Source organism: Cygnus olor, chromosome 9 (genome assembly GCF_009769625.2).
Source record: "Cygnus olor isolate bCygOlo1 chromosome 9, bCygOlo1.pri.v2, whole genome shotgun sequence".
Taxonomy (NCBI): Eukaryota; Metazoa; Chordata; class Aves; order Anseriformes; family Anatidae; genus Cygnus; species Cygnus olor.
In genome coordinates this window covers 26,264,753-26,279,030 of record NC_049177.1, presented here as the reverse complement: position 1 = coordinate 26,279,030, position 14,278 = coordinate 26,264,753, and the positions used below count along the sequence as shown (strand labels likewise).

General features: G+C 40.1%; 1 protein-coding gene across 20 annotated transcripts in view; it reads left to right on the top strand.

Moving 5' to 3' along the window:
- The window catches only part of MED12L (mediator complex subunit 12L), a 140,052-nt gene that overhangs the window by 103,160 nt on the left and 22,614 nt on the right, over positions 1-14,278 (top strand). For all 20 annotated transcript variants that reach the window (XM_040567362.1, XM_040567361.1, XM_040567351.1 and 17 more), the window contains 9 exons: positions 581-682; positions 2,612-2,725; positions 5,945-6,144; positions 6,714-6,902; positions 7,855-7,929; positions 8,052-8,242; positions 8,567-8,728; positions 11,252-11,363; positions 12,617-12,706. In XM_040567362.1, coding sequence (XP_040423296.1) covers positions 581-682; positions 2,612-2,725; positions 5,945-6,144; positions 6,714-6,902; positions 7,855-7,929; positions 8,052-8,242; positions 8,567-8,728; positions 11,252-11,363; positions 12,617-12,706 — 1,235 coding nt within the window. The remainder of the gene's footprint in view (positions 1-580; positions 683-2,611; positions 2,726-5,944; positions 6,145-6,713; positions 6,903-7,854; positions 7,930-8,051; positions 8,243-8,566; positions 8,729-11,251; positions 11,364-12,616; positions 12,707-14,278) is intronic.

Below are 14,278 nucleotides of genomic sequence, written 5' to 3'. Positions count from 1 at the left end.
CAGAGAACCCACAGTTGACAAGTGCTGTCAGAGTTGTTGACAATGCTCTGTCCTCTTCTGTTATGCAGTATCACCAAATGTCTGCCAGATCTACTTGGGTTGTGCTATGAAACATTTTGGAAGCTCACCCATTCTATGTATCTTCTGTAGCCCACAGTGGGCATTTCTCTCTCATTTGCTTCTGGCATCAATGCCTGATGTTGACATTTTCTCTCTGGCACCATCTTTGCACCTACCCTGGAGTACAGTGGCTATGGTCCCCTTTGTTGGCCACATTACATTTCTTTTCATTTTCTGCCTGGATTTGTTTTTCTTACTTCACTGGCTATCAAAAGCCAGTTTAGCCATGTATTCTTTTCTGCCATTAATTAGGTGTCTTGCTTAACAAAAATCATACTATTCTTTTCTGTGTGTGTTTTTTTTTTTTTAATGACTGAAGGCCATAAATGCTGATTCCTGTCGATGAAATTAATGTATTTGCATTTAAAATGGGGCTGTGAATTAGAACCTTTCCAGGCCTGCCAGCGTGACTTGTGAGGTCCTGGGTAGATGCCCAATGTCCATGTCCCATATTCCATAGCCTGCGGGGATCCAGATGCAGAGCCTGGGGCCAGGATGACCTGTCGGCTCCTCCTGCACCTCTTCAGGACACCCCAGGTCTGCCTCTTTCCACAGGAAACAGGTAAGCTGCCTGCTGCATGGTCCTTTCATTTCAGAATCTGGATGTTTTTTAGTGGCTTCAGATTTCATGTGTGAAAATATCCATGGTGCAATTAGAAATTACAGCCTGCTTAAAATCACAGATTTTTCACTAGTTAAAAGGTGATGTATACTATTCTTATCTGTTTGAAAAATGTCCTGTGTGCCCATGCTGCATGTGGGTCATCCTGCAGTGATACAAAAACTGATAGGGATACACATAATGCAGTTTGGTAGCCTTGTGTGTAAACTGAAATTATAAGTGAGGCACAGTAAAACATCTAGTCCAACAGAAGAAACATGAGGAAAACAGTTCTCAAAATCCATTAACGTATCTTTCCTTTTGGAATTTTTGGATTTTTTTTTTTAATTTTTTAAAATGTGAGTATTCTGTGATCTGACTTAAGTGGTTTTGCCACAGACCAAAAGAGGAAGGAACAGGGCAAGGAACAAGCACCTGACAGTTAAAATGAAATAACCATTGAAATAACGTGTGTTTTGACTTTTAAGCATTTCAGCAAACTTGATGACAAGACTATTTCTACGGCAAAAATAAACTGAAATCGATTATTTTAAACTCTTAAGTGACATCAAGTTTTTCCATCTAAAAGCAATAGTAGCTTCTTTTTCAACATTCTTCATTCAACAGAAATGAATGAACCTCACTTAACAAGTTTGAACAAAATAAGTAAAGGCTGTGAATACTGTCTGAACAACCGAAATACATTACGTGGCTCCAGGCTTCCCTAGAAACAGAAATTAATTTAAATGGAAAGGGAGAGTCATGTTGGAACTCTAGCAGGTAGTACAAATCAAACAAGATGTAACTATGTTGCAGACTTCTATTGCCTATGGCTCAGCTGACCATGTCAGAAAGGTGGTAGATTTGTCTTTCCTTTCTCCCTCCCTATCTTTCAGTCTGTGTATCTTCTCCTTGAAGTCAGAAAAAGCATTCACTGATGGCGTTTGCAATATGCTTCTGAGCTGTAGGATTAGGCTTAACTGTGCAACAGGCATTTATATTAATTAATTTTGCCTCATTTGTTATGAAAACTAGGTAAAGGAAGTCATTTCCTACATCTGTGAAGTCAAAACCAAAATACACTTCAGCGTCTCATTGTGGCTAAATTCGCTGTTTATATAGAAATAGTGAAATGACAGGCTCCTTTTTCTATTTAAGTAATTATAGCTTATTTTAATATTTGATATTAATACATCACAACAATGTGGCATGGGTTAACCCTGGTGGGCAGCTGAACCCCACTCAACTGCTCACTCTCTACACCCTAGGGGAGTAGAGAATTGGAAATGCAGAAGTGAGAAAACTCGTGGGTTGAGATTAAGACGGTTTAATACATAAAACCAAAGCTGCACATGCAAGCAAAGTAAAACAAGGAATTCATTCACTACTTCCCATTGGTAGGCAGATGTTCAGCCATTTCCAAGAAAGCAAGGCTCAACATGCATAATGTTTTTTTCGGAAGACAAATGCCATCACTCTGACATGCCCTCAGTGCCCTGGCTGTCCACCCCCCACCAACTTCTTGTGCGTCCTCAGCCTCCTTGCTGGCGGGGCAGTGTGAGAAACAGAAAGGCCTTGACTTTGTAAGGACTGCTCAGCAGCAACAAAAACATCACTGTTATCACCACTGTTTTCATTTCAAATCCAAAACATAGCACCATGCAAGCTACTACGAAGAAAACTAACTATCTCAGCCAAAACCGGAATACCATGTATCCCACTTGATTTTAATGACTTACCCATTGGTCTTCAGCTTCAGTTATGACATTCAATTCTTCATTCAGTTATTGTGCTTCTATAGCTGTTTTGGATGAAAAGGATTTTGTACGAAGGAAATTTTAGATGGTAAAGCATAAACATTTTCCACAAGATTTGCTCTTCTTTCCATAGGGAAATTATTTCCTGGAATTCGTTCTTCTTGTGATCGTCACCTCTTGGCTGCTGCTCACAACAGTATAGAAGTGGGAGCTGTATTTGCAGTCTTAAAAGCAATTTTGATGCTTGGTAAGATTATGCAGTCATGCGTAATGTTTTTGCTCTAGGGCTTGGGTTAAAGTTGTACAGTGCTACTTCACGTATACTGGGAAAGAGAAGCGCCGGTGACAGAAGAAAAATGTAGATGCTGTGTGTGCTTCTGTAGCATGTGAGTAGTGTTTCCCCCACAGGTCAAGAGACAGCATTTTTCTCTGGTGAGTCAGCCCCAGCTGATGAACCTTTAAGCAGATGTGGCTTTTTCACATTTTGACCTCCCCTGCCACCAAGTCCCAGTACATTTCAAATTCAGGCAAGTCACGCTCAAGTATATAGAGGAAATAAGGTCTCAGATCACTTTTCCCACCCTTTTCTGTGCTTTCCACAAATTGTGTCTGTCAGTCATTGAGAAACTTGAAAAAGAATCACTACTAAGCAACTCTCCATGAACAAGGAGTGTATTATTTATTCAAACAAATAACTATCTCAGAGTTTTGATTTGGCTTAAGTTCAGGTAAAGCTGTGGGGAGCTATGGTGATGTGTATTTTTGGAGCTAAGTAAATGTCCAATTAAACAAACAAGATCTCCCAGATGTGCATATACCAACAGAGGTATACCTCCAGCTAGAGTACTAATGTTATGTTCTCTGTTGGCCAGTGTCTCAGAACTCTCAAAAACCTCATAGTCCTTAACGACGTGACTATATTGGGAAAGAAGTTAAGGAAGTAGCTAGCAGAGATGGACTGATAGATTGAAAGTGAGCTTGGAATACGTTTATGGCCATTATCTATGTTCTCTTGCTTTTCAGAGTGCTGAGATCTGCTATTTTTCTTCACTAATACTGTGCAGTGTGAACACTTGCTGTTTCCTTTGCTGTCCCTACACAGGGACATGGTTTGAGTAGGGTCTTGGTGCAGGGTGATAAGAAGGAAGATCTGGACACACAGCTTATTTTTGTCTTCACTGCAACTCATCTCCTATACTCAAAATATTATATTTGGAAGATGTCCCTTTTTGGCACCCTGCATTAATTGTTTAAAAATTATACTTGATAGGCTGAGAAAAAGCAACAGATAAGTGATAACTGTTTTTTCTAACACGGATTTCTAATTAAGAAGCTTCATCAGCGTAGAATTGCAACAGTCCCTACCCACAGTGAAGGATGATGCTGTGCAGGTAACTGCTCTAGGGTGTAATAAATGTCTTCAAGTTTTATCAAAGCGTTCAGGGATGAAGGGGACAGCTTCATGTGTGCCTCGGTATCGATCTCTTCGTTGTATTGTTTGCCTGCCAGCTTCCTCCCACGTGTCCATCACAGGTGCAGATTTTGGGCCTTATATGATTGCCTGATATGGTACACAAGATAATGAGGTGCTTGAGTGCAGGGTGGCTGTGGGTGGCCATTTTGCTGCTGCTGTCTGTTCACACATGTTGTCCTTCGGCCCAATTCCCATATCCCTCATAATGAGCCTGTCCTGCTCTTTGGGTTCTGCAGGGCTTATGTGTCTGCTCTACCTGCCATTGGTTCAGTGGTACACGGGTTTTTGGATTTGCCTGGATTTGGGGGAATAGGAGGATAATACCTGCTTTCACTTCGCACGATATGTTCTATTTTTTTCTTTTGCTATTGGCCTATTAGAAAATGATTTATATTCTGTCTCAGGAGTGACAGCACTCCTTAATCTGTCTCACCCCTCTGTAAGGAGTTGATCCCTGGTGCTGCAGTGGGCCGGTCAGGGGAGGTCAGGGCAGCAGCATGCTCGCTGCAGTGAGAGCTGGGTGAGCCTGGTGGGTCCAGTTGTGCAGAGCTGATCTAGGGATGGGGATGAAATGTCACAGCCCATCCTGCAGGCTGGTTTGTCACAGCACATTGGGACTCTGGTTTTGATAAGGTGTTAGATATGAGATCAGTCTTGTTACAAAAGGATTGTATGCCATTTACCTAAGAGTCATTCTCTAGTTAAGAAACTAGGATGGGTTTGCAGGTGTTGACTGTTTTTGTTAGCAGTACCTCTATTAAAAACTCATTTTTTGTCTGGGATAATGCAGTACCAGGGAACACAGAGATGGGAAAACCGAGTGCACAGGAGGACCTGGTGCACCATGGTGTTTTGGGCACTCTGTGTAAGTGTGTGGCAATCAGGCATGTGGCCACAGCTCCTGAAAGGCATATTTACGCTGTCAGTCTCCTTATTTTAATATTTTGCTGGTAGTTGTTGATTTTAGGAATATATCCTAGCATAATGTATAACCAGAGGCCATGGTGTGGAAGTGTGTGTTTAAAAGAGTAAATATTTAATGTGGCACTGAAACAAACCATTTCGCCTTGTCATGCCCTGTTAGTTGATAGTAAACTGAGAGGTTTTCTGGGGGATAACTATCATATATGGTCAAACAGGTATGATCCACAGGAGTTTGTGCTGACTGAACACATTTGGCTATATTAGCCTGCTTCACTTGCACGCTCCTGGAAGGCCTTGCAGGCTCTAGGGTGTTATTATGTGCAGTAGTTTGGGCTATTTTCTCCACTTCTACATGCTGTAGTTGCATCTACTTTCTTGTCCACGGTTGCAAAGCCTTAAACATCAGTTTTAACATAAACTGTTACAGGTCTGATTTTTTGTGTCATGTCCTAACTGCTTTTCCTTGCTCCATTGGTCATCCCTGCTTGTTTCAGGCAGATGATGGCATAGAGCTGAGCTGATGCCTTGTGGGGAGGATCAGCTCTCCCATGTTTGCCAGGGCTCCCTCACCATGTGCTGCCCTTTTCCATTCCCATGAAGGTCCATCCCTCTGGTGGAGAAGTTCATAGTAAGATGACTGAGGGTACCATCAGTCGAGACTTGTCTCTTGATCTATGGAGTGTTAATAAATCAAAGTAAGAGAGAAGACTTGGAAAAATCAGACATCTGAGAACAATGAGTAACCCAACACTTCCTTATCTGCCAAAGCAAGTCCGTGCACTCACAGGTGCTCCACTTTCCTGTGGAGCACGGTGGTTTTAGTTGTGTTTGATCTGTATAAATCTTTTTCTGCTTCTGAAATATCCATCAAAAAGATACTATGCAAAATGAAGCAAACGGACAATACTTTGGCCGTAGTGATTTTCAGATCACTAAAACTTATTGCTACCTTTTTTTTTTCTTTTTGAAAGCAAATGCTTCACTCCTGTTTTATTCCTCTGCTAGCCTGTGCCTGTGCAGATGTCCCTGTCTAGAGTCACTCTGTACTTCTGTGCTTCTGCTCTGCAGGTGATGCCGAGATTGGCAGCAACAGTGTCAACCCCTTGAAGAGCGAGGACTTCACTATGAGAGGCTTATTAGAAGACCTCAATGAGGATGAAATGTGGGGTTCCTCTCACACACTGAAATCATGTGGAAAAGCTGTTTCCATAGAAACTGCTAGTTTAAGCGAGTATGCTAGATATGTGCTAAGAACTATTTGCCAGCAGGTAATTTGTAAAAACTACTCTTCTGTCTTCATTTAGAGAATCAATGGTATTTTATTTGAAAAGGATAACGTATTTTGGTATAAAATGAATGCTGAAATATTTAAATATTTGAGTTCTCTTTGGGTTTCCTGTTTTGGAGCAGAGACATTTAATAGACTGAGTAGTATGTTAGTGGGGGAAAAAATGGCTTAAGTTAGTTGTTAGCATCTCCCTATGCTCTATCAGATCTGAGGTATTTTTCCTACCTGACTCTCAAGCACTTTGAGAAGACAGTAGGACCACTCCATCAGCTGTCTGTTCAAAGTGCTTTTACAGTAGTCTTTGTTTTATTACAAAGTTGCTTTCAAACTATAGAAGTTCTTCAAAGCTTGGAAGAAATTCATTTTTGAAAACAGTTAACAGTCATACTTTCAGGTGGTACTGAATGACAGATGACATTTCTAATCTCAGATAAACCATATTTTCCTTTAAGTTTTGCATGTAGAAAATCACTTTTCTGCTTAGCTTAACAAAAGTTAATATTTGAACATTGAAACTATCTTCTGAATCTGTTGTCTGGTTACTTACAGGAATGGGTTGGAGAACACTGTTTAAAAGAACCTGAGAGGCTATGCACAGACAAAGATCTTATTTTGGATCCTGTTCTTTCAAACAAACAAGCACAGAAACTTCTTCAACTTATCTGCTATCCTCATGGTATTAAAGAATGCACTGAGGGGGACAACCCTCAGAGGCAGCACATCAAACGCATACTTCAGGTAATGCAGTGGAGAAAAAGAAGGTGCAAAAACCACCTGTGAGGTACTAACTCGTAACTTGTCATTCAGCAGCAGCACAAAGTGATGTTGATTTGCAATTTCTGGTGCAATCAAGCATTAGATTCTTCTTTAAACATTATAAGTGCTCAGGATCTCTAGTCTTTGCTGTAAACATCTTGCAGAATTCTGGTGCCTCTAGCTCTGATTTCACTGTTCTGGAGGAAACAAGTGTGCTGCATGCTCATTGTTACTGTTTATCATTGTCAGCCATTAGGGAGCTGCTGAAAAGGGAGCTGCTTTTGGGGATGTTTAGGTGGAGATGCATACTGTCTCAGTAGGACTCTGTGACAGCAGCGGCTTGAAAGACACTCCTGCTCTGTGGAAAAGGCTCAAATGCAATCCACATGGTCCTAAATTGATCATTTCTTCAAATTCAACTATAGGACTATTTCATTCCTCAAACTTACAAAATGGATTTTCTGTGAAATCTCAACTGTGTCAAGTCAGCAATAGCCAGACCAGGACAAAAATTGGTTGGTGTTCTGCAAAACAATCACTTTAGCTGCTGGGTTTACTTTGATCATGTCTAGATGGCCTTGTACTAAATACAAACGTGTCTATTTGGATGTCAATGCCATGGTTAAATATAATTGTTAAAGAAAAAACTAAGTACATTTTCTGTATTTGTATTTGACTAAACTCATGTTTTGCAGAGAGCAGGATTTTTATTCAGAAAAGTTGCACAGTTACTGAGTAATGTTGGACCATTAACGTAGTTTCTTGAACAGGTCTGATGTTCTGGAATGTCATTAGATTATTAAAAAGAGTAGTGATTGTGATGATCTGCTTATAAGAAGGCTTTTGCATATAATACATTCAATTATGAGATATTTTTTCCCCTTAGACCTGTGAAGTGTTGACACCTGTATTTGTAATGTTAATTCTTTCACAGAATTTAGACCAATGGACTCTCCGTCAGTCTTGGCTGGAGCTGCAACTAATGATCAAGCAGTGCATGAAGGAGTCTGTGAGTATTTGTTTTCAAACTTACTTTTTTGCATTAAATATTTAGATAAGAATGTTAAATTTTAACGTAGTCCATGAGCAAACATACCATGAATGTGCTAGTTTGCTTATGTTTTACTGTAGGGTTCTGGGTCTGTGGCTGAAATGAACAGCTTGTTGGATAATATTGCAAAGGCGACAATAGAGGTGTTTCAGCAATCCGCTGATCTAAACAATAACTCTTCTAACTCTGGTATAGGCCTCTTCAATCCAAACTCTGTTGGAAATGCTGACACAAGTAATACAAGACAGAATGGTAAAAAGACATTCCTAAGGTATTTTCTGTAGCACCTTTTTAATTATTTTAGCCAACGTGATGCTTAATTGTGCATAGATTGCCTAGACTTTTTGCACTTGAAGCAGGAATCTGCAGAAATGAGTTACCTGAAGGTTACTTCTATTTACTTTTGTTTAACGATAAATATAGTCGGTATTCTTGAATTTTTGGAAACCAGAAATTATGATTGTTCAGTCCACACTAGTTACTCCAGACGTGTTGTGCCAACTGCTTTATTAAAGCAGTTCAGTTTTTTAACAGCTAGTACTGGTTGCAAAACTACATGGATATTTTGGCTGAAATACGTTTGCTCTGTTTCTAGTTCTTCTGAGCGGCGAGGAGTGTGGCTGGTGGCTCCCTTGATTGCAAAACTGCCTACCTCAGTTCAAGGTAGGGTATTGAAAGCTGCGGGAGAGGAGCTGGAGAAAGGACAACATTTGGGGTCATCTTCTAAGAAGGAAAGAGATAGACAGAAGCAAAAGAGGTATGACCTTGGGAGATCTCTGTAAACAGAGCTGGAAGGTATTTTTGAAGGAGGGGTATATTGGGCACTGGGTTTTTGCTTCACAAAACCTCACTGGCTCACTTCTTTGGAGCAATAAGTTATCAAACTGAGACAGGTTTCAGGTTTCATTTAGTCTGAAAAATGCCATTGGTTTCAGAAGACAAAATGTGAAAGCTTTGTAACATGTCTTCCAGTGGCTATTCTGCAGCTTGCTGTTGCGTAATGTTGGAAATTAAAAAGGACAATCAGAGGGCTTGTTGTGTCTTCCCTTCTATGGCGGTAGGCCACTTCCTTGCCAGTAAGATATCATAACTGTCCTAAGATGCCACTTAATTCCTGTGGGGAGTAGTAGAGCTTGAAGTTCATCTCTAACTTTCCAAACCAATGAGAATTTTAATGATTTAATAGTTATTGATTTTTCCTTTAGTAAAATATTCTTGTACAGTGTTTATTATTTGTTTTTACTTTGTTCTAGTTATGATGTAAATCACGTTAAACACTCTACACAACAAAGCCTCTTAGCTTCAAATGCTGACCATCTTTCTTCTTGGAAAGCTCTCCCAAAGTACACTGGTTAGAGAAAGCAAATCAGTTCCTAAAGGCTCATGGTTTTTGACTGTTACATATGATACCACTACAAGTTTATTGTTCTTGTGTAATTATTGAGCATTGTTATTCATCCTCGATGTTTTTCATGCTGTATATTTTCCCTGAACAAGGGACCAATAATTGGGCATTACCACTTTACAGTACTCATGTAAATCTGTGTTGCGTGTATTGATTTTTGACTTATGGTTGTCATTAAATTCTGTGGAACCTTTTAAATCTGCTATTTTTCAGCCTCTTCCAACTAGCTTATTTTACCCGTAGGGTTAAAAGATTTATTTTTTTTTTTTTCTTTCCCTGATAATTGCCATATGCCTGTTACTCTGTGTCATGTTGGACCCTCCTAGTTCATTTGTGCCCTTTCTTTAAGAAGCTTCTGATAGACAAAAATGACATCTTGCTTTACTGATCTCTTTGCTAGGTATTTCCGGGTATTTCAGCACTCTTCTGTTATTCACTGGCTCTCTTGCAATTTGCCTGTTTTCTTTGCATCAGTAAAAGGGAGGATGGAACCTCTCTCTGCCTTCTTTTTGTATGGGAGAGATCATGTCTAGAAAACCTAAAACAGGAATCCTTTCAAAATACGAATAAAATGTTGTAGAAACTGTTGAGCCCTTCCTCCATGACAGGTCCCATGCACAGAAGTGAAAGCATTTACAACGTTGTTATAGTTCCAACAATAAATGACTTCACCAGGGGCTTTTTGAAACCTTTCAATCTCAATCAAAAACAAACTTTACTACTCTGTTAGTGACAAAATCTTATACAGCGTATCTGTTGTATCTTTTTTCAAACTCCACTTTGTGTAGCAAGGATAACAATTGTGATAATAGTTGTCTTGCAAGTTGTAAATTTTTCTTATGGAAATGAATGAGTAAATGAACACGTGTTCCTACCATGGTGTTCCTAAAATATGAAAACAAAACAAACAAACAAACAAAAAAACCTGTTTAACATGACTTCCATAAATGCAGACTTTCTAATTTGCTTGTTTTATGGAACCTAGAGATTTTGCCATTCCTTTATACTGGTTGTCACATAAATCGCTGAAGTCAAGTTAAATGCCAAATGAAAATAACTGCTGAAATGAAAACTTACAATAAATGTACGTGTGTATGCATGGATACGTCTCTATTGTGTTCAAGGATGCATGTAATTTTCTAGGAGCTTACATGCCTAAAACTGTAAAAATCATTGCATGAACTGTTACTCAAATACCTTTGCTGACATTTTTGACTTCTCTTCTACTTTACATGTCGTAGTTCCAGATTTGTCTCTGTTTCTTTCAGTATGTCTGAATTTTATGTTCATAATGGATACCCATTACTATATGTATGTATGTATGTATTCTGAATGCCCTTACAAAGTTGCCTAAAAACATCTAAAGCTGCACCTCAATTTACATACACTAAACCCATGTTAAAATTTAAGTGGAATTTTAGGTGGCTTACATTCTAATCAGTGCTTGTAGGGGAACCTTGGGATTCACTTCAGACCACTAACATGGATTAGAAACTTTAGGTGCTCCTTAGCTGTAGTCTCCACTACAATTATATCCCTGTTTAATGAAAGTAGTCTTCAAATAACATGTTCTGTTCCTGAGTCAGGCCTTCAAGTGTCCATGTAATTCTTGGTCATTCGATGCCTTGAGCTAGGTGGGTTCTCAGTAATGACATGCATAATGTGTGCATTTATACTGGCTGGTGCTCTTCCTATTTATGTGCATGTTCTTTTAATTTGTCATGTGAGGCTTTAATTTACTAAAACAGAAAGAGACATAGATGCAGGCAATGCCACTTCCAGAGGGAAAAAACAGACAAAACAAGGAAGGTGGTGAAGATTGGGGGGTATTAAAATAATGTTACTAACTGACTTCTGTGTTTGCTTCTCTTAAAGCATGTCTCTTTTGAGTCAGCAACCTTTCCTTTCTTTGGTACTTACTTGCCTTAAGGGGCAGGATGAGCAACGGGAAGGGCTTCTAACATCACTGCAGAATCAAGTTAATCAGGTAAAACAAGCACATAACCATAAGCACCCTTCACTGGATGTTTGTGTCATCAGTTTTATGTTTATAGGACAGTTTCAGACCAGGAAAATTATAGTGCATGGCCTAGCAAAAGGAACAGTCCAAGGAAGAAAGAATGGGGAAGTGTTTTATCAATTTATGAGAGTAATTTTTTATTTTTTTTTAAATTGTTACAGAAAAATATATTGAACTTGAATCTGGTTTCAGTTCTTTCCAGGAAACACAGTAACAGATGCTTGTCCTGAGAGGAAGAGTCTTCTCAGTCTCTAGCTTGGTCATAAAAATGTTTTTATAAGTTTGAAACTTTACATCTTTGGGAAAACCTTTCATCTTTTCCAGTTAGTACAGTTAAGTTGTGAGGTTTTTTGTTTGTTTATTTGTTTTGCTCTTGTTTGTTTGTTTTAATATTGCTAGTCCCAAACTGGCCTATTGCCCAGAGAAACCATCCCTACAACTTTTCCTTCACTTATGCTCATTCACAACCTCTGATTCTGCTGTAGTCTCCTTGTTCCCATCTGATTGATGCTGTAGCCTACATGAATATTACTAGCTCCTAGAGACTGTCCTCTAAATGAACATATGCAGTGCCCGGTGTAGTGGGAATATGTTTCCTTTTTCTGTCTCTAGTTTCTCTAACTTACTGTGGCAGTGAAAATTGATACTTGTAGGGCTGTTATTTGTTCATACTGCCTCTCACTGCAGGTCCGGGCTCAGACTTTGGTCCACATCCTAGTTAAATTCATTCCTTTGATCTTTTTTTCCCTGGTATTACTGTCACTTGGATTCTTCTTTAGAGGTATGGTTTCTCCTCTGAAATACAGCTGGTCCAGGTTCCCTAAGGTTTTGGTCATTTCTCATCCAGAGCACCCAACACGATTCTGTTGGGAAGCTGCATCCAGTACAAGAGATCCATTTATATACATATGGTGAGCAGTTAAATAGGATGTTTGAAACTGTATTTTTCATAAATGCATAATGAAGATCCTTATTTTCTTTTTGCTACAACAGGAAGATCTAGTCACATAATTGATAGCAGAGTATCAACCCTTTATAAAATCAATTTTTACCCTCCTTTATTTTATTTAATCTGCTCTGAGCTTTGAACAGGCATGACAATAAAAAGGTTAATAATCTTTTATGGCTCCTTAGAGGTAATGGTCACAAATACTTAAACTTGAAGGGGAGAAAATTCCTCTACAGGGAGAAAACAACCTTACTCAAATGGTTTCTTTTAGATCCTTAGTAACTGGAGGGAAGAACGGTACCAGGATGATGTTAAAGCTAGACAAATGATGCATGAAGCCTTACAACTTCGTCTTAATTTGGTAAGAAAAACTTACGTGCTTCTGTTGGTATAAAGAGATGTAGCAGCTACTTGAAGTACATGGTAAGGTGCAAGAACTACTGTCTGGGCAGTGCGGGCGCCAGGGCTCCCGGAGGAAATCCCAGCCCTGGGCACCTGGCACCTCCACCAGGATGGGGACAAGCCGAGGCCATACCGGGGTGTCAGCTGGTTGGTGGGGGTGTCAGGATCAGGCCCGGTGAGGAGAGGCATGGTCAGACACAACCCTGAGCTGGGATTTCTAGGCAGGGCTATGGGGACGAGCTGAGGCTCCTGACAAGCTCCTGGGCTAGGGACAGGCATGGGGCATGGGGGTTGCCCCAGATGGGGCTGGCCAGGGGCAGCAAAGGCCATTAGTACTCCCCGTGCCTCAGCGTGGCATCACAGGGGGTTCTCTGCTTTTCCCATCTCTCTTGTTTCAGCTGATGCTTCCTGGCCATAGTGTTTGGGCATTGTTCATATAAAATGAGTAGGAAGGACAGCCTATGCCTGATTCACGCCTTGTTTTTGTGCTGCTTTCATCCATTCAGTGGCACTGGAATATCAGAAATTGTATCACCTTTTTGTAGACATCGAAGGTCATTGTCTACTGATGGGCTGGTTTATCCTCTTGTGACAAGCAAGGGTTTTATAGAATTACGCAACATAGTTGAGAGTTTTGGAGGTCTCGGGAAATGTAATATTTGGCTGTTTAATTTACATGTGCAATTTCAGTTGCCACTACTTGGATATTAATCAATCTAGAAAGTTTCCATCGAGTCCTTCAATGTCTCACGTCTCCTGAAACTTCTGTACTAGATGTCAGGGTTGCTGCAGCTCGTTTAGCACAGTGACGTAGGTGTATAGAGACAACGTAGGTGTATAGAGACTACATGTAAGGCCAAGTGAGGGAGCTCCAAGGTAGGAGTAATACTGCAGCATTGTTCTTCTCCCACCTCTTTGGAAGCTGCTCAGGTGCAACCAGAGGGGGAAACCATATGCTGCCACTGGTTCAGGGTAGGGGGACTTGAGCCAACACTTGATATGGGTAATAAGTGGTTTCTTACTAAAGCAGTAAGATTTTATCCCTTTGTAAACAATAAACTACATATGTAGTCCAAGGAATAATCTTAGACATAAACTCAGCAAGGTGTAGGAGCTAAAAGCAGGTACTGGGAGTTGAAACAGTCTCTGTGTTTCTTGAGCAAAGTACAATGTAGAAATAAGCTTTAAACACCGGGAAGAATTGTGAAGTGAAACAACTACAGGCCTAAAAAGTGAAGGATTTAGTGTGATTATAAACATGAAAAAAATATTTTTGGAAAGTTTTAAAATGGGAAACAGGCAAGATGATTCAAAGCAGATACTGCATGCAGGGATAATAGACAAACCAGCAAAGCTGACAGTAGCATCGTGGTAGAGCAGGAGGACCCTGGGCTGCAGTGCACCAGCAAGGAGAGAGCACCGTTGGTTTGCTGTTAGCTCCCTTAGGCATCCTGTTGTGTAATAGGGAGATATTTTCTCCTGTCTGAAGGCTTGAGCTGTGCTGGCATTAGCTAGAAGTGTTCTATCTTTG